The following is a 27168-nucleotide window of genomic DNA, read 5'->3' as shown; positions in this document are numbered from 1 at the left end:
TGTATGTAATGTAAAACTGAAACTACTTGTGGGAAATGCATCATATAAATACTCAACATGCCTCTGACAATCATCTTGAAGTCCAGTGTGTGCACATTTTTCAAAATGTCCACAGTTTTCATACAAAATTCTTTGGAATTAAAGTCACAGCATGTTTCAGATGCATTGTATATGACGTTATTATAAATTTCTGTATGGTGGCTCAAACGCACTGCAAGTAAAAAAACATGAACAAATTGAGAAAACATCTTCATCAGTTACACAACACACACGTGCACAAATGCTAATACAGAAACCACACGAGACCACAAGAGAAATAAAAAGTGATGAACCCGGCTGCTTCCTGTTCAGATTCAGTTGCAACATTATTGTTGGAGATCTGAGTGGTGAGGTGTTTATTTTAACGCCCTGATCATTTGGATCCTTGTTGATTGTATTTTTATTTTTATCCCTAATAATCTGACGAATTGCATATTAAAGTTAAATCAAATGGTATTAAATACCATTTCAGCAAAAGTTACTCTCAAAAATAAAAATGTACAAACAACAAAGAACTCTATGAGCAGGTCATTAAAATAATCAAAAAACTCAGCTCTCAGATTTCCGAAAACAACACTAAACAGGAAGCTGAGGTTGTCACATATTAATTTGCAGCGGGTTTCTATATTTGCATGTGCTCTGAGACTTTTTTGCATGTGCTTTCTGTATGCATATGTTAAACTGATGATGTTTATTTCAGTTTGTAAGTGTTTTTTTCAGTTTGCCTGTTTTTCTTTAACTTGCAGACCACTATACTGTTGGGTTGCTTGCTTTAAGTTTTGTAATGTTCTGGTATCTTTGACAATATAGGAAAATGAACGCACGAAAGACCTGATCATAGAGCAGAAGTTTCACCGCACCATCATTGGGCAGAAAGGAGAGAAGATCAAAGAAGTGCGGGACAAGTTTCCTGAGGTGATTCATTTCGGAACACTGTTTGTTTGTCATTAAAGGGACGGTTGACCCAAAATATGAAAATCTCATTTCCATTGACACACTTTCATGTGGTTCCAAACCTTTAAACGATCTGAGTTTTTTTTCTTGGATATAAAAGTTAATAAAACACTTTAGAGAAATTTAAGGCCCTTAAAGAGTATTAAAGTCTTAAATGCTATCTTAAGCCCTGGTCAGATCACACAATTTTTATTGTCGGTTACAAAAGTCACTATGTCAGATTATACTTTTTTTTTTTTTGTCTTGATAAAATCTTGACTAGTCGTGGACGGTAACAAATGTGCCAGACTACACGTTCCTTCATGATCAGTCATCCCGTGACATCTACAATAAGCATTATTTCCCAAAGCAGTCACAAGTGTTGCTGTAACGATATTTCAATTTATTTATTTTTTTTATCTTATATCAATCTCAAAAAACACTGGTGCTTGCAGACAACTAATAACTACATTATTTAAGGCCATCCCTTATGACATGAATAGGATCAAACTTAAGATTCCTTTTTAATATTAATATAATTTCTTTGAAATCCAAATCTATATTTTCCTGCCATGGGTTTCTAACTAAACAATCCCTCGCCTGAACTTTCTGCGTGTGAGACAAAGAAAATGAAATCACATAAGGAGCAGCAGCAGCAAGGAAAAATCAGATGCTCAAGACATAATCTTTAAAATAATGGCATATTAAAATAAGCAAATATATAACTGAGATTTGTGAGACAATCACAGTGAAGCATTAAATAAATCCTTATTTTTCTCAGAGTGAAATCATCATCATCCACCCGTATAGTTGAGTAGTGGAGGGGCACAAACAAAAATATAATTTGTATATTTTTCTTGGAAAAATTATCTTTTTTAAACGAGTTTCGTTTGCTATAATTTTTATCTTCATTTTAATGTGTCTTTTGTTTGTCAGTTATCTATAAACTAGAATAACGAATAACATTTGAGGTGATGTGCTTCAAAACAAGTCCGCTATATGCCAAAACACGAATTGCCGTGAGATTGTGTTGGTTGGTCAAATAAAATAATAATTTACCCTAATTAATATAAAGTGAAATATTCAGTTTCAGAGAAGCCTATATTAAACAGTTTTCACTATTAATGACAAATTTGATAAGCAGGAAACACTTTTGCAATGTATTCGCAGGACTGAACATGTTACCAGATAACTTAGGAAGAATTTTTTGTTTACCTGACCAGCGCATTAATGGCAGCACCTGCTGAGATAACAAGAAAGGATGTGCTCCTATTGCACAGTGTCACCCACGTGACGGAACTCACGAACAGGAAAAAAATTAAACATGCTGGACTTTCTGCGATGGTGTTGTGAGGCGTTGCTGACAAAGTATCGGTTGTCGAGAACTTAACAATGCCACACAGAAGAAATGATTGAATCTTGTGTCATAATTTTGATTGAAGTTTGATTGAATTTAATCTGCGAATATTGGGGTGCAGTGTAGTTTATGAAGTCGACAAAATCATGCTAGATTTGATATCACACTGGTTTGTTTACTGCAGTAACCAAGGCAAAACTGTACAATCTACATCATGACGAGTTGCAGCCAAGCGGCAACCTCCCGCTCTCCCTAGGGAAGCCAATACGGAAGTAACTGAAACTGCAATTCATCAAAATTCCGCTAGTCCTGGCTCCATAATAGAGCAAATTGCAATTGAGCCCACTGTTAGAATGGCCAACTTTACAGCAGAAAAAAAGGTGTTTACAGCCTGGTACAAAGAACGATTTTGGTTCATATAGCTATTATTACCCTCCATGACAACTGTGAGGGGGGAGAATTTTTTTTATAACTAATCCATTTCCTTTAAATTAGGTTATATTAAGTTTGCATAATTAAGGGCGTGGCCACTTGAGTGACAGCTAGGTCTCGCTGGTCGCCGTCAGTTCACCTCAGCTGAATCCAGCAGATTAGCCACTGATCTCGGCATATTCATCGTATTTTTGTTTTGTTTTATGTGACTTTACACAGTCAGCTGCCTTTTGTACTTATTTCTTACAATTATCAGATGAAATGGGATGCTGTGTGCACTTAATTGTGCTCACAAACCATTCGTGTGGCCTCGTTTCCCATGTGAATAAAGTTATATACTTGTATACCATCTCTATAAATGTATTTGTTTTATTTAAGATCATTTATCATTAATATTTTCTTTTAGACCCGTAAAGCACTCCAGAATGTGACAGATTGGTTAGCTGTAGGCTCTAGAACAGTCATCTGAAGCGTTATCATGCAGTGTTATGCTGGAGTTCATCAATAGTCTTGCATTTACTAACACACACACACTATATTTGAAGTGTTTGGAAGTAATTTGTGTTTTCCTCCTGTAGAAAAACATCATAAGAACAATGCTTAGTGGCTCACTGTATTACTACAGTGTTTTTAAAAGTCTAAACACTTTATTGATATAGTGTACAGCCGAGCACATGTGGTCAGAACACAAACGAGTCGCAGGTAATAGAGTATTAAGTGTTTATCTCAAAGTAAAGTCTGTCTGCCAAGTCTAAGCAAAGTGCCAGCAGGTGTCTGTAGCTCCGGTCACTCTCCGCCTCTTTGCCCTTGTTTGGTATCCCGCCGTGGGTGCCTTGATGCGCGAACAAAATGGCGACATTTGGCCGCGCTTACTTGTAGCTTCTTTTGCAGTGTTCAGAAACCAATGGGTGACGTCACGGATACTACGTTCATATATTTTACAGTCTATGGTTGCAGCTCAATGTAACCAATGGAAGTTGCAACAGGAAAAAATGACCGTTTTATAGTAATATCTTTTAAAAAACAACTCACAAACGCTCCATATAAAATGGACTAACGTGTATATACCTTTATAAACGCTCTTTGTGTGTCCGAGAGGCTGATAATATGCATTCCATAACATTATGTATCCAGCGTTGAAGTGTAACTGGAGAAGCCGAGCACAGACGCAGAGGGGGCGGATCCGAAGTTTATCCATAACTGAGAGACAGATATGATTTTCTTCATTATCTGTAGTACGAGCACTTAGATTATTGCTGCTGAGTGATATATGATACAAAAATCAATAGGGATCAATTGGAATCAGTCTCCTTTGTCCTAAACACCCAGAATTTATTGCGCCATTACGACACATTTTGACACATTCCCATGCTCCATAGGCGCCGCCTACTGGAAGAGAATGAATTAGCATTGCATGTAGAGTCTTTGTAATCACCTCAAACCTTAAAGGGCACATAGTTTGCCTCTTTTTTATGATTTAATATTAATAATATGGTTCTTCTAAGTGTGCCAATTTGGGTTCAGTTTAAAACACAATTCAGATTTTTTTATTATAATGTGTTAAAAAGTGTCATGTTGGGGGCGTGTCCACAGTTCGCTGATTTAGGGGTGTGTTGCTTCACATGTAAATTAGTTTCGGCTTCCCGCCCAGCGTAACAAGGGGGCGGGGCCATGAGCTCACCCGCTCTTTGTTTGCAACACAGACAGGCAGACTGAGAGAAGGAGCGAGAGTGAGAGGATCTGCATTCAGTCGTACATGTACAATTCGGACACAGACCAAGCAGAGAGTACAAAATCATATGTGTCTTTGTACAGTTTTACAGCCAACTGTGTGCTAGTTTCAAGTGCCGAGCTTGTACACAGAAACTAATAACCACGCACACTGAATTAACTTTGACCGAGGCACCGGATGCGCCGCTCGAAGCCGCGACACGGCACACCAGACACTCTCTGTGGCGCGGCAGAAACATGAAGTGTCCCGAATCGTCGCGCCACGCATTTTAGAATTCTAAACATAGGTTTCTGTAGTGGTCCACGGCGCCCAGCCGTCGACTTGAGTGTACCCTGATAGAAACCTATGTTTAGAATTCTAAAACGCATGCTAGTTAAGATCACAGGGAGCTTCTGGGATCGCGAGGAATGCAAACGGCTGAAGTATAAGGTAGACTCAATGAGAAGTACACATGTTTGCAAACCTACCTAAAGATACAACCAATAATTCCGATTAGAGTGATAATGTGGAGAATATTGCTCTTGTGTTGAGCCCAATGAGCCTTGCATCTAAAAATAGAGCTAGGGTGTTCCTTTAGTGATATTGCTTGACTCACGCTGAAAATGGCGGACGTGAATCAACAAACTGAGGATATGATGACGCGCCTGTCAATCAATATTGGTGGGCGGGGGGACCGCACTCCTACGTAAAGTTGCGGTCAGTTTGAAAACCGCTCCAATTGGTCCACCATTTTTTATGTTGTTAAATTGAAAAAAAAAAAGCACTGGATGTGCTTATATCACCCCAATATGACAGTCTATACACCATACATGCACATATGTCTGTCCAAACAGCTTGAAAAGTAGATTTTTACCATAGGTGCCCTTTAAATCACCTCAAATAGTTCAGCCTGTGCTTGTTCTTCATTCTCACCCTTCTGAATTATATTGCATAGATGAGTTATACCAAGATAACGGTCTTTAGTTGTGCTTTCTTACAATCATTATTTAGAAATTATACTGTAAGTTAAAATGTGGCCAATGTTGCCACAACAATGTTGTTGAAACCTAAAGGGGCGAAAAGGTCTTAAAATGTATGGAAAGAGTCTTAACCTCCTAGGGCTTGAACCTCCTAGGGCTTGAGTGTCCACATTCGTGGACAGCACATTTTTAGCTCTTAAGTGGCTTTAAATGTTTCATATTTTGTTACAGACATACAGTGTCATCCTGCAACTGTTTTGCAGCATATGAAATGTCCTAAACACAAATTTTAACTGTCCAAAATGGGGAAAAAATAATTTTAACTCTCTGATAGCCATGTTATATATGCATTAAAAAATTTTTAAAAAAAAGTGTTTTATTTAAATTTGCACATTTGTCCACACATATGGACATCATTTTTTTCTAAAAGTACTTGTATCAAAAGATGATACTTAGGTTTTTATTCTAATTAGGTTCTAATAAGCCCAAATGGCAAAGAGAAATAAAAAATGCATGTAAAAAAACACCTTGGGCCTTAAGAGGTTATAAAAGGTCCTAAGAGGTATTGAATTGCACTCCTATAATTGCTGTATACACCCCATATATGAGGTAGAACACTGGTAGCCATTGACTTCCATGATAGGAAAAGAAATTGATAAAGGAAGTCAATTGTAATAGTTTTTTGTGTCTGTGTGTGTGAACAGAAGAAAACTCAAACAGGTTTGAAACAAGTGGAGGGTAAGCAAATGAGGACAGAATTGTATTTTTGGGGGGAACCATCCCTTTAAATGTTGAGTTGACTTCATACAGATGTCTTTGATTTCTTTTCTGCAGGTTATCATCATTTTTCCAGACCAGCAACAGAAGAGCGACATAGTGCAGCTGCGGGGGCCCAAAAATGAGGTGGAGAAATGTGCAAAGTTTCTGCAGAAACTCATCGCTGAGCTGGTACTAGAGTAATTTCCTCTTGCTTCCTTCCTCCTCTCAAATAACATTCGCTCACTGACTCACTATTTCACAGAGCAGCTATTAAGAGTATGTGTTCAGGCAGCTGTAAAATGATCAGATGACACATTAGTTTTTCTTCTATTTCCTGTTTTCTGTTTTAAAGGAAAATCTGTGGTTGTTTACGGTTAAGATATGATGTTCTCTGTGAATGGCAGTGAGGTTTAGTGTCTAATTATGTGCTGTTCATGTTATCAGGTTGAGAGCAGCTTCTCAATTTCTGTACCCATTCATAAGCAGTTCCACAAAAACATCATTGGCAAAGGAGGTGCCAACATTAAGAAGGTGAGCACACCAAAACAACCATATTGGGGATTTGTAGATTGATGGGTTTAAAATAAACATCTGTTAAAAACAAAAATAAGAAACAAATTTGTTTTTGATTTGATTTTGAAACAAAAAGAAAGAAATTTGTTTCACAATATATTTCAATACTGATCAAATCAAACTTTAAAGTTCACTCAAAGCTGAATATTCTGCAGTGTTTATTTATATGTTAGATTAGTGTTTATTTTTATATTTGAATGGTTAAAGGTTTTCATTTTAATAAATTGTATTTAAGATATTAGATTAGGTTTTATTAAATTTATATACAAATTGTTCTCTAATTTTTAATATGATACTTTTTTGTATATTATAATTTATTCTACTGTAAGTTTAGTGATTACGTTTTTCTTTCTGTATATTTCTAAATCGATTTTTATTTTAGTTTAAGTCCTTTTACACTTTAGTAGACAAATTTAATTGGTGAGGAAAAATTATATTCTAATTATCAATATCAGAAAAATGAAAAACAAAAACAATATGATTTGTAGGGAAATTCATTCCGAGTATGAATACATAACTGAATAAATAATAATTTCTTGGGTTGTTGCGATTTATTTATTTATTTATTTATTTTATTTTATTTTTTAATTTTTTTTATGAAAAATTAATATTTTTTAGTTAATATTTTTTAGTTAATATTTTTTAGTGAACGAGATTATGTTGCTATGCAAATCTATATAGATAAGAGAGGAAACCAACACCAAGATTGATCTCCCAACGGAAAACAGCAACTCTGAGGTGATTGTAATCACGGGCAAGAAGAGCAGCTGTGAAGCCGCACGAGAACGAATCCTCGCCATTGAAAAAGAGCTGGTGAGAGAATACTACAAGCCAAAGAGAGTCCCTTAAAGGGATCGTTCACCCAAAATGAAAATGTATTCACTATTTACTTATCCTCAAGTGGATTCAAACCTTTGTGAGGTTATTTTTTTTCTGTTGAACACAAAATAAGTTAGTTTGAAAAATGTCAGAAACCTGTAACCATTTACATCCATAGTAGGAAAAACACATTTTATGGAAGTCAATGTTACAGGTTTCCGGCATTCTTTAAAATATCTTTTGCTGTCTTCAACAGAAGAAAGAAACTCCAATAGGTTTGGAACGAGTAGAGTGTGAGTAAATGATGACAGAATTTAAACTTTTGGGTAAACAGTCATTTTTAGTGTTTCTTTCCACCTCCTCATATTGTCACTTTATCTGTTGACCCAGGCCAGCATGAAAGAGGTGGAGGTTTCCATCCCAGCCAAGCTGCATAACTCTCTGATTGGATCCAAAGGCAGCCTGGTGCGCTCCATAATGGAGGATTGTGGAGGTGTTCACATCCACTTCCCTGCGGAGGGATCAGGGCTGGACAGGGTCACCATCAGAGGTCCTGCAGAGGAGGTGGAGAGAGCCAGAAAACAACTGCTGCAGCTGGCGGAGGAGAAGGTGATGAATACAGTCAACACACACTGCGGACGAGCAAAATAAATACCAACAATTTTGAATAATGCTGTACATTTCGATAGTCATATGGCCTCAATTTGGGCCTCTTTGCAACTAGTAATAAAGATTGGATTGACTTTTTACAATGAGGGCTGAATGTTATGGGCTATTATATGTATATGCTTCTGATCTTTTAATCTAATTTTGGGAAATAAGTTTTCAAAATTAAGTTAAAAAACTATAATTAACTACAATGTATTTATCTTTAGATTGACATTTTAACAGTTAAAATAATGAGTAAATAATATGGCATAATCAATGAATTATAAATCAATATAAATCAATTAAATATAATTATAAGAAGAAAAATAATACTTAAATACTTGAAAGTTAAAAATTCTCTTACTCTGGATGTATGACTTCTATTAGAAATTAGAAGTAAGACTAAGAGTAAAACAATGAGTGTGTGTGGATGTTTCCTAGAGATGAGTTGCGGCTGGAAGGGCATCCGCTGCGTAAAACAAATGCTGGATAAGTTGGCGGTTCATTCCGCTGTGGCGAGCCACGATTAATAAAGGGACTTAGCCGACAAGAGAATGAATGAATGAACTAAGAGTAAAGCATAATTAGTTTTATTTTGTAAACTACTCACAAACTACTGACTTTTTTGCATGATTTATTTTTTTGACAACACATGACCAATGTTTTCAATTTTGAAGACTTTAGAAATCAGTATTTTCTTAGAGTGTTGTACAATATTCCTGTTCAAACATTGGAAGAAATTTCTGATAACACTTGTGACTCTTTGAATACATTTGATCATATGAGCCATCTACATAGGTTCTCAAACTCAGTCCTGAAGATCCGGTGTCCTGGGGCCTCATGTATCAATTCTGCGTAAGCACAAAAACTTTGGGTAGCCAGATTTCACGCTCATGTTTAGATTTACTAACGATGAAATGAACGTGAGAATGTGCGTTGGTCCACGCCAACTTCATGTCTGGCATACGTGCATTTCTTGTGTGTGTTCGTTTATTTCCATTGGCGACTCCTAGAGGCAATCATGTTAAATTGCACACTACAAAGTATCTTTGAGCCGTGTAGTGCCAGCTGTATGGGACGGCATCATCCACATGGCTAGCAGGTATATAAGGTTTCCATACCATGCAGTTAAACCTTGGTAAAGTTAGTTTGAGCCAAAAAAAGGTCAGATAGGTGTAAATATAAGCCCTTTATGTTGCACAAGGCTTAATTTCTCGATTAAAAAAATTTAACCATACAAATGAATTAAACAATTTAACCATATGAAATTATACAATAAAACCAGTACTAAAACATCTTGCTTATTGCTCAAGACTCTGTTTTTGGAATTAGCATTTTATTTATTTTATAATATTTTTAAAATATCTTTTAATGTAAAAATTGTAAAAGTCAATTAAACTCTGACACCATTTGAGATAAAATATTCAAATCAACTGTAAAATTGTGTGTCGCCCACAATTGAGGCAACCCTCTCCTTAAAGGGTGTTAGTTCAGCATCCCCTGTTCCTCCGCCTGTTCAGTCCACACTTTGATGGTGCGCTGCTGTTCTCTTAATCTACATCTTTACATCGGACAATTTATTTTTTTAATTCACTCACAGTGCGATCTTCAGACCCCACTGCGTTAACCGCATCAGCTAAACTCTCCCACTCTATTTTTTTTGTTTGTTATTAATTCTGGAGGACAAACTTGCAAATAATAAATTTTTTCTCCGGTCTACCTCCGATAGGAGCACCTCCAATTCACATTCTGTGAAGTTCCTCTTCTTGCTTGCTTGCTTTTGCCATTGCTTTCTTAATTTGGTTTTGCTAAAGTAGACTCATTACCATATTAATTAGGGGGAGGAGGCAGGGAGGGGTTTTGCGCTCATGCACGTGTGCTCAGTTTTACGTTAATTCACATAGAATATGCGTGGGATTCTGCGTACGCAGTGTTTCATACATATGAATTTTTTTACTGCGTGCGCACATTTACAGCTTTGTGCGTACGCAATGTTTTAGTATGAATTCAATGCAAGTCTTCGTACATGAGGCCCCTGCAGATTTTAACTCCAACTTGCTTCAACACACCTGCAAGGATGTTTCTAGAAAGCCTAGTACAGGGGTGTCCAAACTCAGCCCTGGAGGGCCGATGTCCTGCAGATTTTAGCTCCAACCTACCTCAACACACCTGCAAGGATGTTTCTAGAAAGCCTAGTAAGAGCTTGATTACCCAGGTGTGTCTGATTGGGTTTGGACCTAAAATTTGCAGGACACTGCCCCTCCAGGACCGAGGTTGGGCACCCCTGGCCTAGTAAGAGCTTGATTAGCTAGCTCAGGTGTGTCTGATTGGGGTTGGAGCTAAAATCTGCAGGACACCAGACCGAGATTGAGAACCTCTAATGTACACCATGAAAGCAATACGATAAAATGAATTTTCAACCACATCTTGGAAGTGGACAAAATTGAACAAGCTCAAAATATTTTTGCAGATATTTTGAGTGTCATCCATTTGTGATCGTATCACATAATACCTGAAAAACACATCTTAATACCAGCTGTAAAGAAGTCCTTGAAGTAATGCAAGATATTCTCTCTCGTCTCACCAGCAAGTCAACAACTTCTCAGTTGAGCTTCAAGCCAAGCCGGAGTACCACAAGTACCTGATTGGCCGAGGAGGAGCTAATATCCGCCGTGTCCGAGATCGAACTGGAGCACGGATTATCTTCCCATCGACAGACGATCAGGAACAGGAGCACATTACCATCATGGGTAAAGAAGAAGCTGTGATACTCGCCCAGAGGGAGCTGGAGACACTCATCAAAAATCTGGTATGACTAAACACAAGGCTGAAAATTTAACAAAAGGGTGCAAATTTCAATCGGGTGATGCTAATGACATGGAATGATCAGCACGTTTGCTGCAAATGCATGGAATCATCTTCAGCACAAGTTTAAATAATTCAGCTTGAGTGGAACATTCCCTGGAGGTGAAAAACATCCTGTGGGTAAACTAGAGAGAGTGATGCAGTGCTCATCATGTGGTGTGAACACAGCATTACGTTCACTTAAATTCATTTAATAGTGTTCTAGTTCTTGATTAATTTTAAAAGGTCTTAATTTTCCTGCCTATGAACTGAATAGATTGTGGTTAAATTTGACACCAGTAGCTAATACGTTTCTACCCAGAGATGTGAATTAAACGTGTAAGCAAAAATAGGATATTACATAAAACTTTTCCGAATAAAGCACTGTATCCATTCAGTGAGTCAAAGAGAACAAAATCCTGATAAACTGCTACCGAATATCAAAAATAGAATTTACTGCACTAGGAGAAGCCACTGTGGGCCTTTTTTATATAATAAATTACTTGTGCCTCAGCACATGACTTTATTGATGTGCATGCTGGAATTTATTCAGTAAACGTGTTTCCATTGTAGTTCATGCACGTTTTCTTATCAGATAAAAAGTTTTTTCCTGGTGAAGTTTTTTTATGCGCACTTTTAAAATTGATTCACATCTTGGTGTTTCCATCAAGCATTTTTCTAAGCGATATTCCAAAATGCTTCTAAAAATAGGTGGATGGAAACATAGCTAAATGACACTGTTTGATTTTAGTACATCCAATACAGAGTAATTCATTCATTCATTTTCTTTTTATCTTAATAATCTCTTTAATAATATGGGGTCGCCACAGCGGTATGAACCGCCAACTCATCCAGCATATGTTTTACGCAGTGGATGCCCTTCCAGCTGCAACCCAACACTGGGAAACATCCATACACCCTCATTTACACTCATACACTATGGACAATTTAGCTTACCCAGTTCACTGAGACCACATGTCTTTGGACTTGTGGGGGAGCATGCGACCAGTGCTGTAAGGCGATTGTGCTACCTACTGCACCACTTTAACGCCCGTACCCAGTAATGAGAATATTAATTATGACATTAAAACAGGAAATAATAATAATAATTCTTCTTTACATTTATATAGTGCTTTTCTGGACACTCAAAGCTCAAAGGGGGATCTCCTCATCCACAACACATACACAGAAGTAAAGTAACTTAATAAAAACTGAATAACAATGTTGTATTTTTCAATAACTATTGTCATTTAATTAATATTTTAATAGTTCTTATTATTTACCTTTAAAAAACTCAGATCTGACAGACACAATGAATATAAATCACACTTAATTGTCATTTAAATGCTGCACCAGTCCTTAAGACTGTTAATTGATGTTGTTTTTGTAGTATTGTTGTTCTGTTGCCAGTCAAAATATAATGTATTATAAATACAAATGAGACCAACATCATATGATTGTATGTTTCATTCATAATGGTCTTAAACGTCTCCCTCTCCGTCTTAAATTTGACTTGGTGGAAAACTGCAGAAACCCTGTTGAAAACTAGAGAGTGTTGAGTTGATCTGTTGTTTTGTGCTCAGGATGATGTAATAGAGGACAGTATGATCGTGGAGCCACGGCACCATCGTCATTTCGTCTGTCGGAGAGGGCAAGTTTTGAGGGAACTGGCGGAGGAATACGGTGGAGTTGCTGTGAGTTTTCCTCGCACAGGAACACACAGTGACAGCATCACCCTCAAAGGACCCAGAGAGTGTGTGGACGCTGCCAAGAAACGCATTCAGGAGATTGTTTATGATTTGGTGAGTTTTAAAGCTAAGTTTGGTGAAATAAAAATTTTGTTGTATGTAAATATATATAAAGGTTTTTTTTAGTCATCAACACAATAAAATTGTAATAGAGAAGGTTTTTGTACATTAGAAAGGGTCCCGCATAATTTATTTTTATTATAAATAAAAAACGGTCATACACTTTCACCATGAAAACCATCGTTAATTACTGGAAAAAAAACACTGAAATGCCATTCAGTGTAACGAAAGTAAAAAAAATCTAGTCAGACATAATAATATTATATATCATATGTCATATTGTTTTATTCATTCAAATGAAGTCTGTATATTATTGTTCAAATGTTTGAGCATAATATTCTTATTCAAATAAACAAAATTTTATAAAGTTCTATTTATAATTCGATATTAGATTTTTAGATTAGATTTATTAATATTTCAAAATGACCTTTTATTTTTTCATGCTAAATATTTGTAATTGTACAAAACATTTTAATTATAATTTGTAATGTTTATTTAATAGTATTTCTAAAATATTTCACATTTATTTGTAATTGTTTATGTAGTTTAGTGCTTCAACTTCTTTAACTTATTTACTTAAGCAATAATAAATGCTACATAATTTACAATTAATTGAAAACTCATAATTAACAACATCACTGAATCTAAAATTAATCTAATATAATTTAGAAACCTTTGTAATTAAAAAATTTAAATAAAAACCAGTTCAAATAATAATTCTATTTGTTAACATTTCTAAGTTAATTGTTTTAATATTTGTATTTTGTTTATTATTATTATTTTATTTTTTTTATAAATACACAATATTTAAATATCTTTTTAACAGTGGAGTATGTAGGCTGCTTATACTGTAGGTATAACATTCTCTTCATTTACTGCAATAATCTGCATTTTCACTAGGAGTCGCAGGTGAGCATGGAGGTGTTGATTCCTCAGCGGTACCACAGAGCCATCATGGGCCCCAAAGGCTGCCGAATACAACAGATCACACGTGAACATGAGGTCCAAATTAAGTTTCCTGACAGGGACGAGTCTGCAGGTCTCTGCCTCGCACTCTCACAGCACTCCACATACTCTGTCTTCATATTTATTAAAAACAACAATATTTACAAGTGTCGCTTGTTGTTTCGTTTGCATCTGCAGCTCAGGAGCCTGTATCTCAAGAGAACGGGGACACAGATCTCACCCCTCGAAAATGTGATATCATAACTGTGACGGGACGAGCTGAAAAATGTGAATTGGCACGGGCTGCTTTGCTTGTAAGACAATATCTCAATTCTAGCTCTCGCTTTTGTGTTGTTACGGGTTGGTTTTATTCTCTTTATTCTGCTTTTTTTTACCACTCAAGGCTTTAGTTCCTGTGACCATCGATGTTGAGGTTTCCTACGACCTTCATCGCTATATCATAGGACAGAAAGGAAGTGGAATAAGGAAGATGATGGAGGATTATGAGGTAGAGATATCATTTTTGATACCTACTGTTCAAAATATTGAAGTTCGTAATATTTTTAAATGCCACTGATAGAATGCCCTAATGGTGTTATTTGAAGTTACAAAAAACATTTAGATTTAGTAGTATTAGTATTATTATGTTGCTTATTATTATTATTATTATTATTATTATTATTATGTTGATGATGATGGTGCTTATTATTATTATTATTATTATTATTATTATTATTATTAATATTATTATGTTGATGATGATGGTGCTTATTATTATTATTATTATTATTATTATTATTATTATTATTATTATTATTAATTTTATTATGTTGATGATGATGGTGCTTATTATTATTATTATTATTATTATTATTATTATTATTATTATTATTATTATTATTATTATGTTGCTTATTACTATTATTATTATCATGATGATGATGCTTTTTTTATTATTATCATGATTATGATGATGATGCTTATTATTATTATTATTATTATTATGTTTCTTATTATTATTATTATTATTATGTTGCTTATTATTATTATTATTATTATTATTATTATGTTGATAATGATGATGTTATTATTATTATTATGATGTTGCTTATTATTATTATTATTATTATTATTATTATTATTATTATTATGTTGCTTATACTATTATCATTATCATGATGATGCTGATGATGCTTTTTTATTATTATGATTATGATGCTTTATTACTATTATTATTATGGTTATTATTATTATTTTTATTATAATACTGTAGGCTGCAGCTAGCAGCAGATAACTATTTTAAAATCTAGTTAAGTATATTATAATTTAATAATATACATATTCCTTTAGATCAGTGATGCATTTAATGGTGGGTTACAGTTTTAGTTATTGTTATTGTTTAGTTAAAGTCATAATTTAAAGTAATACTAAATTGATCAAAATTGTGAGAATTATAAGATACAAAATCTGAGGAATTTGTCAACTACAAAAAAGAACTATGTTGGATTTACTATGAAACTATCTGAAAACATTAAATTGAGCATGACATTTTGAAGTATAAGCGCTGAAATAGCATTTTACTCTTTGTCTGATTTAAACTGCTACCAGAAATTATTATTGTGTATTACTTATTTTCTATGCAGTCTAACACCAACATAATCATCCTACTCGGTCAGGAACAAACATATCAAAACACTATTTGTTTTCCTTTTAGCTAAATGCATAAACCATCCAACTGTAATGAAATGCAGTGAACAGATCCTTGTTTAATAGAAAGTGGAGCCAAAAATAAAAATTGGTGGAGCACAAAAACAGATGTTTTCGCATCATTTTCAATCTGCTTATTTATTTATTTATTTATTTATTTATTTATTTATTTATTTATTTTAGATTGGCAGATGACAAACCACAGTCAAACAATTGCATTTGCATTTGTGCCAAACTAATGAGTGAATGTTAATGTGTCGTACAGGTGAACATTTGGGTTCCTCAGCCTGAGCAGCAGTCAGATATCATAAAGGTCACAGGACAGGTGGCCAGTGTGGAGCGAGCCAAACTCGGGCTGCTGGACAGAGTCAAAGAGCTGCAGGCCGAGCAGGAAGATCGGGTATAGTATCTGCACTAATCAAGGCTCCAGACTAACATTTGAGAGATTCCTACTTTGACTAACATTCCAGAGATTCCTAATTTGTTTGCACTGCACATGTAATGTTAGCAATTGTACCATTTTTTGTCTTAGAAATGCCTATTTGAAAGTAGCTTGTATTGAGAATAGCAGAGTAAATTGGGATCCAGTTGTAAATTTATTTTATTAAAGGTGCCATATTAAAGTGCCTTAATTAAATATGTTAAATTGTTTTCTGATATCTACATGGTAGATATGTCGCTTAGGTAAGTGCATCTCCAGAAATGGTTTTATATGCTTATTTATAAGGGAATGAAAAGCTTGTTTAGAACATATTTGGAAGAGTTGTGAATATAAATGACCACCTGCTCTGATGCTCATGCAGCTCATGTCAGTGCCTGACACTTGTGCAAAATAATCATACTTAAAGGGTCATAAAGCCCCCCTCCTTCAGTTCAAGTCTACCTCAGAATTTTTTCAAAAAATGCTCCGAGATGGCCGTGGCCGACAGAGCAGGGGAGAAAGAAGGGCTTTTGTTAGTTGGCTCACCAGCTCAAGATAAAAAAGTATCCTATGCAAAATGTGAGGAGACGCATTATTTTATAGTTTACGAAATTAAAATGCAAATAAATAAACAGTAATTTAATGCTGTTACATATACTGTATGATAAGCTGTTCATAATTATGGTGGCTTGAGAAAGCCAACATACTGTTATACTAAATAAACTTAATATTCTACTCTTTTCCAAACTATACTGAATTAAGTTGCTATATCATTTCTAACTGATCCGACTTGCGGTTTTCAGAAAACTGACCCGAAAAAATCTGAAAAGTTCCATTGACTTCCTTCGGACCAAACTCTCTGACCTCATAACTTTGTGCCAGACTGTCATACAGACAGAAGTATAGGCTCATTTAACTCAGACTACCAATCTGCCAATCACTGATGACCTTTCAGCTTACTAGCCACACCCTAGCAACCACTTACGACACCCTAGCAACTGTCCCATAGACTTCTATTGTAAAAAAACTGCTATTGACTTTACAATGGACATACTAACAACATACCAGATCATACCAGCAACATGCTAACAAACATACTAATCAAACTAGCAACAAACAAATTCATATTAGAAACATGCTAGCAACATGCTAATTCATACTAGAAACATACTAACAAACATACTAATCATACTAGAAACATGCTAATTCATACTAAATGAATGCAAACAACATGCTAGTTTAATCTAGAAACATGCTATCAACATGCTAGTTAATACTAGAAACATGCTAGCAACATGCCTTAGCAATGCCTTAGCAACCACTCAGAACACCTTAGCAACCACCTAGCAACACCTTAGCAACCGCCTAACAACACCATAGCATTAACCTATAATAACACTTTAGCAACTGCTTAGCAACCAGTGAGAACACCCTAGCAACCACTCAGAACAACTTAGCAACTGCCTAGCAACGCCTTAGCAACCACTCTGAACACCCTAGCAACCACCTAGCAATGCCTTAGCAACCGCCTAGCAACCACTCAGAACACCCTAGCAACCGCCTAGCAACACCTTAGCAACCACTCAGAACACCCCAGCAATCCCTTAGCAAGCTTTCAGAACACCCTAGCAACCACTTAGCAAACACTCAGACCCTCCTATCAACCACCTAGCGAGAAACATGCCAATCCATACTAGAAACATGCTATGTACTTATCTATCTATGCCGACTGTTTCAAACTTTTTAAAACTACTTCAATTCTTTAAACTTTTAAACTACTTCAAACTTTCAGGCTAGGCTTTCTCAAGCCACCATAAAATTTGTCTACAAACTGTACTTTTCTAGTTATGTATAATATATAACCGCAAATTGTTCTATCATTATAAAGATAATCGTATTTATATAATCGCTGTAAATGAGGAGGACTTCTCTCCTCCTGAATCCAGACTACTTGGATAGCAATACAGCAGGTCTCTTTCCCTATCTATTTTAACCATTAGCTCTGTTGGTATTCTGGAGGATTTTAAACATGTGCGAACACGGCAACATGGCGATGTGTCTGAATGGTAATGAACCCAACTGATAAAAGACAAAGTCCGCCGTTCTCCAATTCTCGTACAGTTCTCCCCACAAAAATGCTTGCTGCACACAAACAGGTAAATACTGCGTGTCATGCACTGTCTCACAGCCTGGCAGGTCTGGGGTCTGTCCATATTAGTCTGTCATCGGAAATCACGTGCAGTCATGAATAATTATCTCATTGGATAAGAAAACTCAGCTATGAATAATAATGAGAAACTGACGCGTCATCACTCCACAGATGTGCGATACGTCACTGATTTTGATCCTGCCCTAATAATTATTTTAAACCTAAAAGATGAAATTAGCTGACAATAGCTCCAAATTTTCCCATTTTCCCCACAATTAAAGCTAACAGGTGCTAACATTGTCTTAACTGATGCTCAACGCACACAAATCTGTTAAAATCTCAAAAAAGTACTCCAGGGTTTCTTGAACCTTTAAGTTGACAAAAATATTTAAAAAATTGAGTAGATGTCTTGTGAAATGACATCTTTTCAACTGAAGTGAAGAGAGAAGTGAATAGTTTATCTGTGCAAGTTAATCCACTGAAAAATGTGTTGGTTTTGGTAATCTACAATTAAAGTCTGCCCATTTACTTCTGCGTTTGGAGTGGCAGGCCTTCCATTGACGTCAACGTGAGGGCTTCCATAGCAACTGCATATTAATACCCTTTCTTACTGTTAGTTTGCGCTTTGAGGAATGATGCGCGAAAGAAAGCCCCGCCCCTACACAATATTCTGTTTTATGTGAAAGTACATCAACATACTGAATAAAAGTCTTAGAAATTTCAGGTTCAAGAAAAAGCCAAACCTTTGGTCATTCATACCAATAATGCCAAACATCAGTTTTAATGGTGTCATCAGTGAAAAATCTTAGGCTGTGGACAATGTTAAACATGTGTTGTTCTCTAATGAGTCCACTTTTACTTTTGTGTGGAGAAGTCCCAAAGAAGCATATCACCCAGACTGTTGCATGCCCAGAGTGAAGTATAAGGGTTTGGGCTGCAACATCATGGCATGGGTGCATCACTGTCAAGGACTACCGAACCATTCGGGAGGACCATGTGCACCCTATGGTTCAAACATTGTATCCTGAAGGCAGTGTCGTGTATCAGGATGATAATGCACCAATACACACAGCAAGACTGGTGACAGAGTGGTTTGATGAACATGAAAGTGAAGTTAAACATCTCCCATGGCCTGCACAGTCACAGATCCAAATATTATTGAGCTACTTTGTGGATTTTTGGAGAAGCGAGTCATAAAACGTTTGCCTCCACCACTATTTTGCAAAACGAATGGCTCAAAATCCCTCTGGCCACTGTGAAGGATTTGTATCAGTCATCCTCAAGATGAATTGATGCTGTATTGGCCACAAAAGGAGGCGCTACACCATACTAATGATTCAGCCATGCCTAGGTATCTCCAGATTATCATTCTTTGGCACTTTTTACAAAAAAACATATCTGTAAAAGCTATAACAGCCTAGTTTTATACAATTATAGATCATAATAACCACAAGTATAACAACTTCATTTTAGCTTATCACACCAGTGTGATGTCTAACAAAATTTGATTGCACCAAGAGGAAAAAATAACCCAAAATGCAGCCCTCACTATCCAGAGCCACTGTGCTACCATGATACCACAAAATAGTTTACATGTATATGAAAACTTTCTTCAGTTAAACAAAGAGAAAACTGAAGTCATTGCATTTGGGAACAGAGATGAGGTTCTCAAGGTGAATGCCTACCTTGGCTCTAAAGGGCAAACAACAAAAAATAAGGTCAAGAATCTTGGTGTGACTCTGGAGTCAGATCTGAGTTTCAATAGTCATGTCAAAGCAGTTAGTAAATCGGCATACTATCATCTGAAAAACATTGCGAGAATCAGATGCTTTGTTTCCAGTGAAGACTTAGAGAAACTTGTTCATGCTTTTATCAGCAGCAGGGTGGATTACTGTAATGGCCTTCCTAAAAAGACAAACAGTTGCAGCTCATCCAGAGCGCTGCGGCCAGGATTTTGACCAGAACCAGGAAATCAGAGCACATCACACCTGTCCTCAGGTCTTTATACTGGCTCCCAGTTACGTTTAGAATTAGATTTTAAAGTACTGTTACTGGTCTATAAATCACTAGATGGCCTAGGACCTCAATACATTACAGATATGCTCACTGAATACAAACCTAACAGATCACTCAGATCTTTAGGATCATATAAACTAGAAATTCCAAGAGTTCAGTCAAAGCAGGGTGAATCGGCTTTCAGCTACTACGCTCCCGCTACTGGAATCAGCTTCCAGAAATGATCAGATGTGCTCCAACATTAGGCACATTCAAATCAAGACTGAAAACACATCTGTTTACCTGTGCCTTTACTGAATGAGCACTGTGCTATGTCCGACAGATCGCACGGTTATGTTTTTCTTCTCTTTTTCATTATTTTATAACCTGTTTTAACACATTTTTATCTGTTTTTTAAATCATTTTATTATCTGTCTTTATTTTCTTATACTTGTCTCTTTTATTCCTGTTTATGTAAAGCACTTTGAATTGCAACTGTGTATGAAATGTGCTATATAAATAAACTTGCCTTGCCTTATATCCTGAGATTACTCCGAGAATATATAGTTGTATATCTGTCCTATTATAGGCCTTGCGGAGCTACAAAGTAACGCTCTCAGTGGACCCCAAATATCACCCTAAAATCATCGGCCGAAAAGGAGCTGTCATCTCTCAAATCCGCAAAGAGTACGATGTAAACGTTCAGTTCCCTGACAAAGGTGATGAGCAGCAGGTATGTATTAACCACAGAGCGCATTTCCTCATGCTTGAGCACAGACCGGCTCTGCCCTCATTCTTCAGCTCATGCCATTCATGTTGCCCTGGCTGTAGGATGTGATCGTGATCTCGGGGTATGAGAGGAATGCTAACGATGCTAAGTCGGCCATCGAGCAGCTGGTGGCAGCACTGCAGGAGATGGTGAGCGAGGACGTCCGGCTGGACCGGCGGGTTCACGCACGCATCATCGGAGCACGTGGGAAAGCCATCCGCAAAATCATGGAGGAGTTCAAAGTAAGAACATTCACTGAGAGTGACATAAGTGTGTAGGTATTTTACAGTTGAAGATTATTTTAGTCCTCCTGTGAGATCTTTTTCAAATATTTCCCAAATTATATTTAACAGAGCAAGGAAATTTTCACAGTATTTCCTATAATATTTTTTCTTCTTGAGAAAGTCTTATTTGTTTTATTTAGGCTAGAATAAAAGCAGTTTTAAATTTTTTTTTAAAACATTTTAAGGCCAATAATATTATCCCTGTTAAAGTCCCCATCAGAGCTACAGCATCAGTAACAGAGACATGTCGTTCGAGTGTCTAACGAGTATATTCCAGCACACAGTTTAAATACACTTCTTTGTCTTAACACTCCACCCACATTTACACATTAGCACACCTCCATTAGCTTCTCCACTAATAAGATCTCAGCTCTCCCCGGTGCTCCCTACCCATGGCCAGTTGAGTAAATTCTTTACCACCAATGGAATCTCAGTTTTTTTAGGGCTTCCTACCCAGTGGTGTAGTCCTAAAAAAAAAAAGGTGGTGTACTATTACCCACCCAATCCAAATTTGAAAAGTATAGGCAAAGAAACGATGAATGTCAATGTTTCTTTGATTCATTAGCTATATACTTTAATTTTTTTGGGTGAACTATTCATTTAAAAGGGACAAATATTTAAACAAATTTATTCATTTTAATCCCAATTCAATGATTTATGCTTGGGTAATAGTGACCCCAGCAGACCCGGAGATTGTATTTAAATGTATATGAGCCTATATATATATATATATATGTGTATGAATGGAAATATAGGAGGGCTAAAGCGACGCCCATGCTGTTTTATAATTTTACTTGAATGTTTCAATGAGACATCATTCAGCTGATTTGTTGTGATCTTCGAAAAACTCACGAATTGTTCTCACAGTTGCCGCAGTCGTTAGGGGGCAGGGAATGCCGCAAGTTAAACAAAAATGCACCAACTGCAACAAATTAAGATGAGAGTTAAAAAACATTTGGTATACCGTTAAAGGAGACGCGAATACACATAAATTAAGGACGTTTAATCTCCAAAACAAGTGAGTATACCGAGGGTATGATCCTCAGAAGTCGTAATACCCGAACAGCTCGTTGAAAAAAGTAGGCATACTGAGTATACGTGAGGATAGCAAGGGCTACACCACTGTTCCTACCCATGATTAGTTAAGGTCTTTCCTTCCTACTTCAAATGTGGCAATTCAGCAGAAACAATGCTCAACAATATATCTTGTTCAGCTGAAGTTCACATTAGGGTCATAGGATTTTGGAAGTTATTGCAACTGAGTGTGGGTGCATGTCTGAGTGTGCAGGTGTGCACGAGCATGAGTCACTCATAAAACAGAACGCAGGTGCCCTCATGACCTTACTTCCATACATCTGTTCCTATTACGCTACTTGCACATCCTGCTCTTTTAATTCTTTTCATGTTTCTGGCTGTGTTTGCACAGTATCTTTGCATTTCTTATCAGACTACAGTCATGGCTTCTTCATAAAAGTATAAAGGTCAAACATAAACAGGATTATAATAATAATGCAACATATATAGTATGATAATAAGGAATTGGCATGAAAATAAAACATAAAAAACAACGAATAATAATAGTCATCCAAATAAGCATACAACTGAAAGTAATGCGATTATCAGAAAGTCACCAATACATCCAATCAGCTCATATTGAGAAATTTATTGATTGGATGTAGTAAACTAGGTATTTCATTCAGAAAGATGGGGAAAAGGGTTTTAGAAGCGATTTTGCAACCTAACAGACACGTCCTCCTCACAATTTCTGTTTGTTGTCAAAATTTACAGTTGGAGGGGCATGATTAAATATGTTAGCCACGCCCAATTCCTAAGATATACGTAATGTATACGTATGTAACTGAAAAAAAAAACAGCAAGCGCTTTTTCAGATCTCAATTAAAGATTAGAACAGCAAACCATGCTTATAAGTAATAAAGTTAATAATAAAAATATAATAATACTACTCATCATCATTAAAGTAGTCGTATTATTAACTCTTATTTTTTTATTATTAAATAGATGCATTATAACCCAATATTACAAATTATTATAGTTATTATAAATAATTTAACAAGAAGTTTATTTATTAGACAATAGTAAAATAACCATACATACCATCTAAACCAGGGGTGCCCAAACTTTTTCTTATGAAGGGCCAAAAAAACCAAACTTGACTGAGGCTAGTGGGCCACAGGTAAATACAGTTGTCATGGGTAATTTGATCATTTATTTATTATATTCAGAAATGACTAGAAAACATTGCTTTATATTAACTAATAAAGCCTTTTTTTACATTTTATAGTGAACATATTACAGTAAAACAAAAACAATCTCATTTATAACAGAAAAAAAGAGTTACACTAGTTGATTTGCTGCATAGTCCTGCATAGTCCTCTATCCGTTGAGTGACATCATTTATATTTAAAAAAATCTGATTCATTTACAACATTTAATTAAAACATGCTTTTTTCTAGCTCAGAAATAAAACAAACAAACAAAAAAAGATTACGTCAAATTAGAAAGGATGATCTCTTTTAAAGCCATTCGCCTCTCCATCATCCTCACTATCTTCTCAGATGGGATGGTGGGCCAAATCAAAGGTTATAGTTGGCCAACTTTGGCCTGCAGGGCCTACTTCGGGCATGTCTGATCTAAACGTTCATGTAAATAATCATACGATTTATGATGATAATAATAATGCAATAATAGTAATAAGTGTGTCATGAATTATTTTCTCACTAATATTAGTAATAATACGAATATAATAACAAGTAAATGATGTTAACATTTAAAAAAGTAATTATGTAATAATATTATATTATATTATATTATATTATATTATATTATATTATATTATATTATATTATATTATATTATATTATAAGTTCTTTTCTTTATTCTAGGTTGATATAAGGTTTCCTCAGCCGGGTTCTGAGGACCCAAACAAGGTGACTGTCACAGGACTGCCAGAGAATGTTGACAACACCATTGACCATCTGCTTAACCTGGAAGAAGAATACGTGAGTTCAGGACGCTTATTTCTACATACAGTGCATCCAGAAAGTATTCATAGCGCTTCACTTTTTACACATTTTTTTATGTCACAGCCTTATTCCAAAATGGATTAAATTCATTTATTTCCTCAAAGTTCTACACACAATACCCCATAATGACAATGTGAAAAAAGATTTTTTGAAATTGTTGAAAATTTATTAAAAATTTAAAACCTGAAAAATCACATGTACATAAGTATTCACAGCCTTTGCTCAATGCTTTGTTGATGCACCTTTGGCAGCAAACATTCAGATCTCTCCAGAGATGTTCAATAGGATTTTGGTCTGGGTTCTGGCTGGGCCACTCAAGAACATTCACCAAGTTGTTGTGAAACCACTCTATTGATATTTTGGTGGTGTGCTTTGGGTCATTGTTCTGCTGGAAGATGAACCGTCGCCCCAGTCTGAGGTCAAGAGCAATTAGAAGTAGGTGTTCATTCAGGATGTCTCTGTAAATTGCTGCATTTATCTTTCCCTCTATCCTGACTACTCTTCCAGTTCCTGCTGCTGAAAAACATCCCCACAGTATGATGCTGCCACCACCATGCTTCAATGTAAGGATGGTATTAGCCTGGTGATGAGCGGTGCCTGGTTACGTAACGCCTGGCATTCACTCCAAAAAGTTCAATTTTAGTCTCATTTGACCAGAGAATTTGGTTTCTTATGGTCTGAGAGTCCTTCAGATGCCTTTTGGCAAATTCCAGGCGGGGAGTGGCTTCTGTCTGGCCACTCTACCTCACAGGCCTGATTGGTGGATTGCTGCACAGATGCTTGTCCTTCTGTAAGGTTCTCCTCTCTCCACAGAAGAACGCTGGAGCTCAGGCAGAGTGACCATCGGGTTATTGATCACCTCCCTGACTATGGCCCTTCTCCCCCGATCACTCAGCTTAGATGGCCGGCCAGCTCAAGGAAGAGTCCTGGTGGTTCCAAACATCTTCCACTTACAGTTGATGGAGGCCACTGTGCTCATTGTAACTTTCAGAGCAGCAGACATTTTTCTGTAACCTTCCCCAACCTTGTATCTTGAGACAATCCTGTCTCTGAGGTCAACACACAATTCCTTTGTCTTCATACTTGGTTTGTGCTTTGACATGCACTGTCAACCCTGGGACCTTATATAGACAGGTGTATGCCTTTTCAAATCATGTCCAATCAACTGAATTGACCACAGGTGAACTCCAATTAAGCTGCTGAAATATCTCAAGAATGATCAGTGGAAACAGAATGTAGCTGAGCTCAATTTAGAGCTTCACGGCAAAGGCTGTGAATACTTATGCACTTTTAATTTTTTTTTTTTTTTAAGGTTTTTATTTTAATAAATTCATCATTATGATGGGGTAGTGTGTGTAGAATTTTGAGGAAATAAATGAACTTAATCCATTTTAGAATAAGGCTGTAACATAAAAAAATGTGGAAAAAGTGAAGCGCTATGAATACTTTGCGGATGCACTGTAGATACTTTCCATCTCCTGTTTTCATTCTCTCATCTGGCCTCTTAGATGCTGAGTGTCACAGAAACAGAGACTATGGCAGCTTATATGAAGCCTCCTTCAAAGACGATGGGAACCGGAGGAAATGACGAGGACAGCAGAGCCCTGGCTAAAGGCTTCGTCGTACGGGACGCCCCCTGGAACGCACAAGGCAACAAGGTCAGTTCTAAAAAGAAATAACTTTTTCAAAGCAGTATGAAACATTTAGAGACAGCTGTTACACACACAGAGAATAAGAATTGAATTGGGATAATCGTTTTATTGCCCAACGCTACTTAAATATAAAAATACCAAAAATACTCATAAACGAATCAGTCTAAAGTAAAAAAAAAAGTCATTATTTTGTTTACAAAGCTTTAATTATAATCTATCTCAATCTTTTTATTCTTTATTTGTGACGTCCAGGCACCAGACGTGAGCAGTGCTGAAGAGTTCCCAACGTTTGGATCTGGAATAACACCGAAACAAACGTCAGCGTGGGGACCCAAGAAGTGCTAAACAGATGGATTTGTTCAGATCTCACATCTGTTGACTCTAAAGAACAAGAACATTCCCTATTATTTGCTCTCGTCTTTCTCCCGGTGCGTCTAGTTTTCAGAAGGAGCCACTTCTGTCCTCTCCTCTCTTGGCCTGAATCGCTCGTTCACATCGGTGGATTGATGTTCTTCAACACACTTCGACTGTCCACAGGCAGACGATGTCACTTCCCGATGTGTCTAATGTAAAGGACATCACCGAAATGAAACCTCAAGTAGCAGCTAGCATCATTAACCGCCTGTTGTTTTGACAAACGGCTAGGCATTGGAGGAGGAGGAGGCAGATTTTTTTTGTTTGGACTATTTATTGCAAGAGAACCCGTAGTTCACTGTGTACGAGTTCTTTTTTTAAGTCTTAAATGGTTTTTACTGGTTTTTATGTGTGTGTGTGAGATCCATTTGAATGCACTTGGTCTGTTTTCACTCTATAATGTAGGAGAGATAAAGACTCCACAATTATGATCTCTCTTTTATATTTTTTCCTCTATTTATTAGTGTATTTATATGTCTGTTATTTATGAATTTTGTTCAATCTCTGACGGGTGTGGATGGTTTTGAAGCATAAAATGGTTTTTCGATAATATTTTGCTGTGTGTTTGGTGACTTTCTTTGAAATTATTTTTTTTAATCTTCACTTTGATGTTTTTCACTCCTCAAAAGAACAGTTTGATTTAATGTGATCTATTACTATACAATACAAACTAAGAAAAAGTAAGACTGATGATCTGATCTGAAGACATTGGCAAACAAAGTCATTTTAGTTTTTTTTAGGGAGGAATTATTAATAACAGAATTTTCTTTTTTTTTTGGTGAACTAACCCTTTCTTCAGAAGGTCATGTATCGCACTGATTAAATAAATAAGTTATATAACTTTATTTTACATTCTTAGGTTTTGTATCTCCTAAGAATGTAAAA

General features: G+C 36.1%; 1 protein-coding gene across 1 annotated transcript in view; it reads left to right on the top strand.

The window, feature by feature from the left end:
* Nucleotides 1–26829, top strand: part of hdlbpb (high density lipoprotein binding protein b) — a 45322-nt gene extending 18493 nt beyond the window's left edge. Inside the window, exons 13-28 of the mRNA XM_056469182.1 lie at nt 850–954; nt 6287–6400; nt 6656–6742; nt 7466–7597; nt 7994–8212; nt 10839–11060; nt 12679–12897; nt 13804–13942; nt 14047–14162; nt 14252–14356; nt 15821–15955; nt 20710–20853; nt 20952–21131; nt 24077–24193; nt 25726–25875; nt 26122–26829. Of these exons, the coding sequence (XP_056325157.1) occupies nt 850–954; nt 6287–6400; nt 6656–6742; nt 7466–7597; nt 7994–8212; nt 10839–11060; nt 12679–12897; nt 13804–13942; nt 14047–14162; nt 14252–14356; nt 15821–15955; nt 20710–20853; nt 20952–21131; nt 24077–24193; nt 25726–25875; nt 26122–26214 (2277 nt within the window). The 3' untranslated portion in view covers nt 26215–26829. The remainder of the gene's footprint in view (nt 1–849; nt 955–6286; nt 6401–6655; nt 6743–7465; nt 7598–7993; nt 8213–10838; nt 11061–12678; nt 12898–13803; nt 13943–14046; nt 14163–14251; nt 14357–15820; nt 15956–20709; nt 20854–20951; nt 21132–24076; nt 24194–25725; nt 25876–26121) is intronic.
* Nucleotides 26830–27168: the final 339 nt, after the last annotated feature.

Source organism: Danio aesculapii, chromosome 12 (genome assembly GCF_903798145.1).
Source record: "Danio aesculapii chromosome 12, fDanAes4.1, whole genome shotgun sequence".
Classification (NCBI taxonomy): Eukaryota; Metazoa; Chordata; class Actinopteri; order Cypriniformes; family Danionidae; genus Danio; species Danio aesculapii.
The sequence above is the reverse complement of the archived record's forward strand: the minus strand, read 5'-3'. Positions and strand labels throughout refer to the sequence as shown.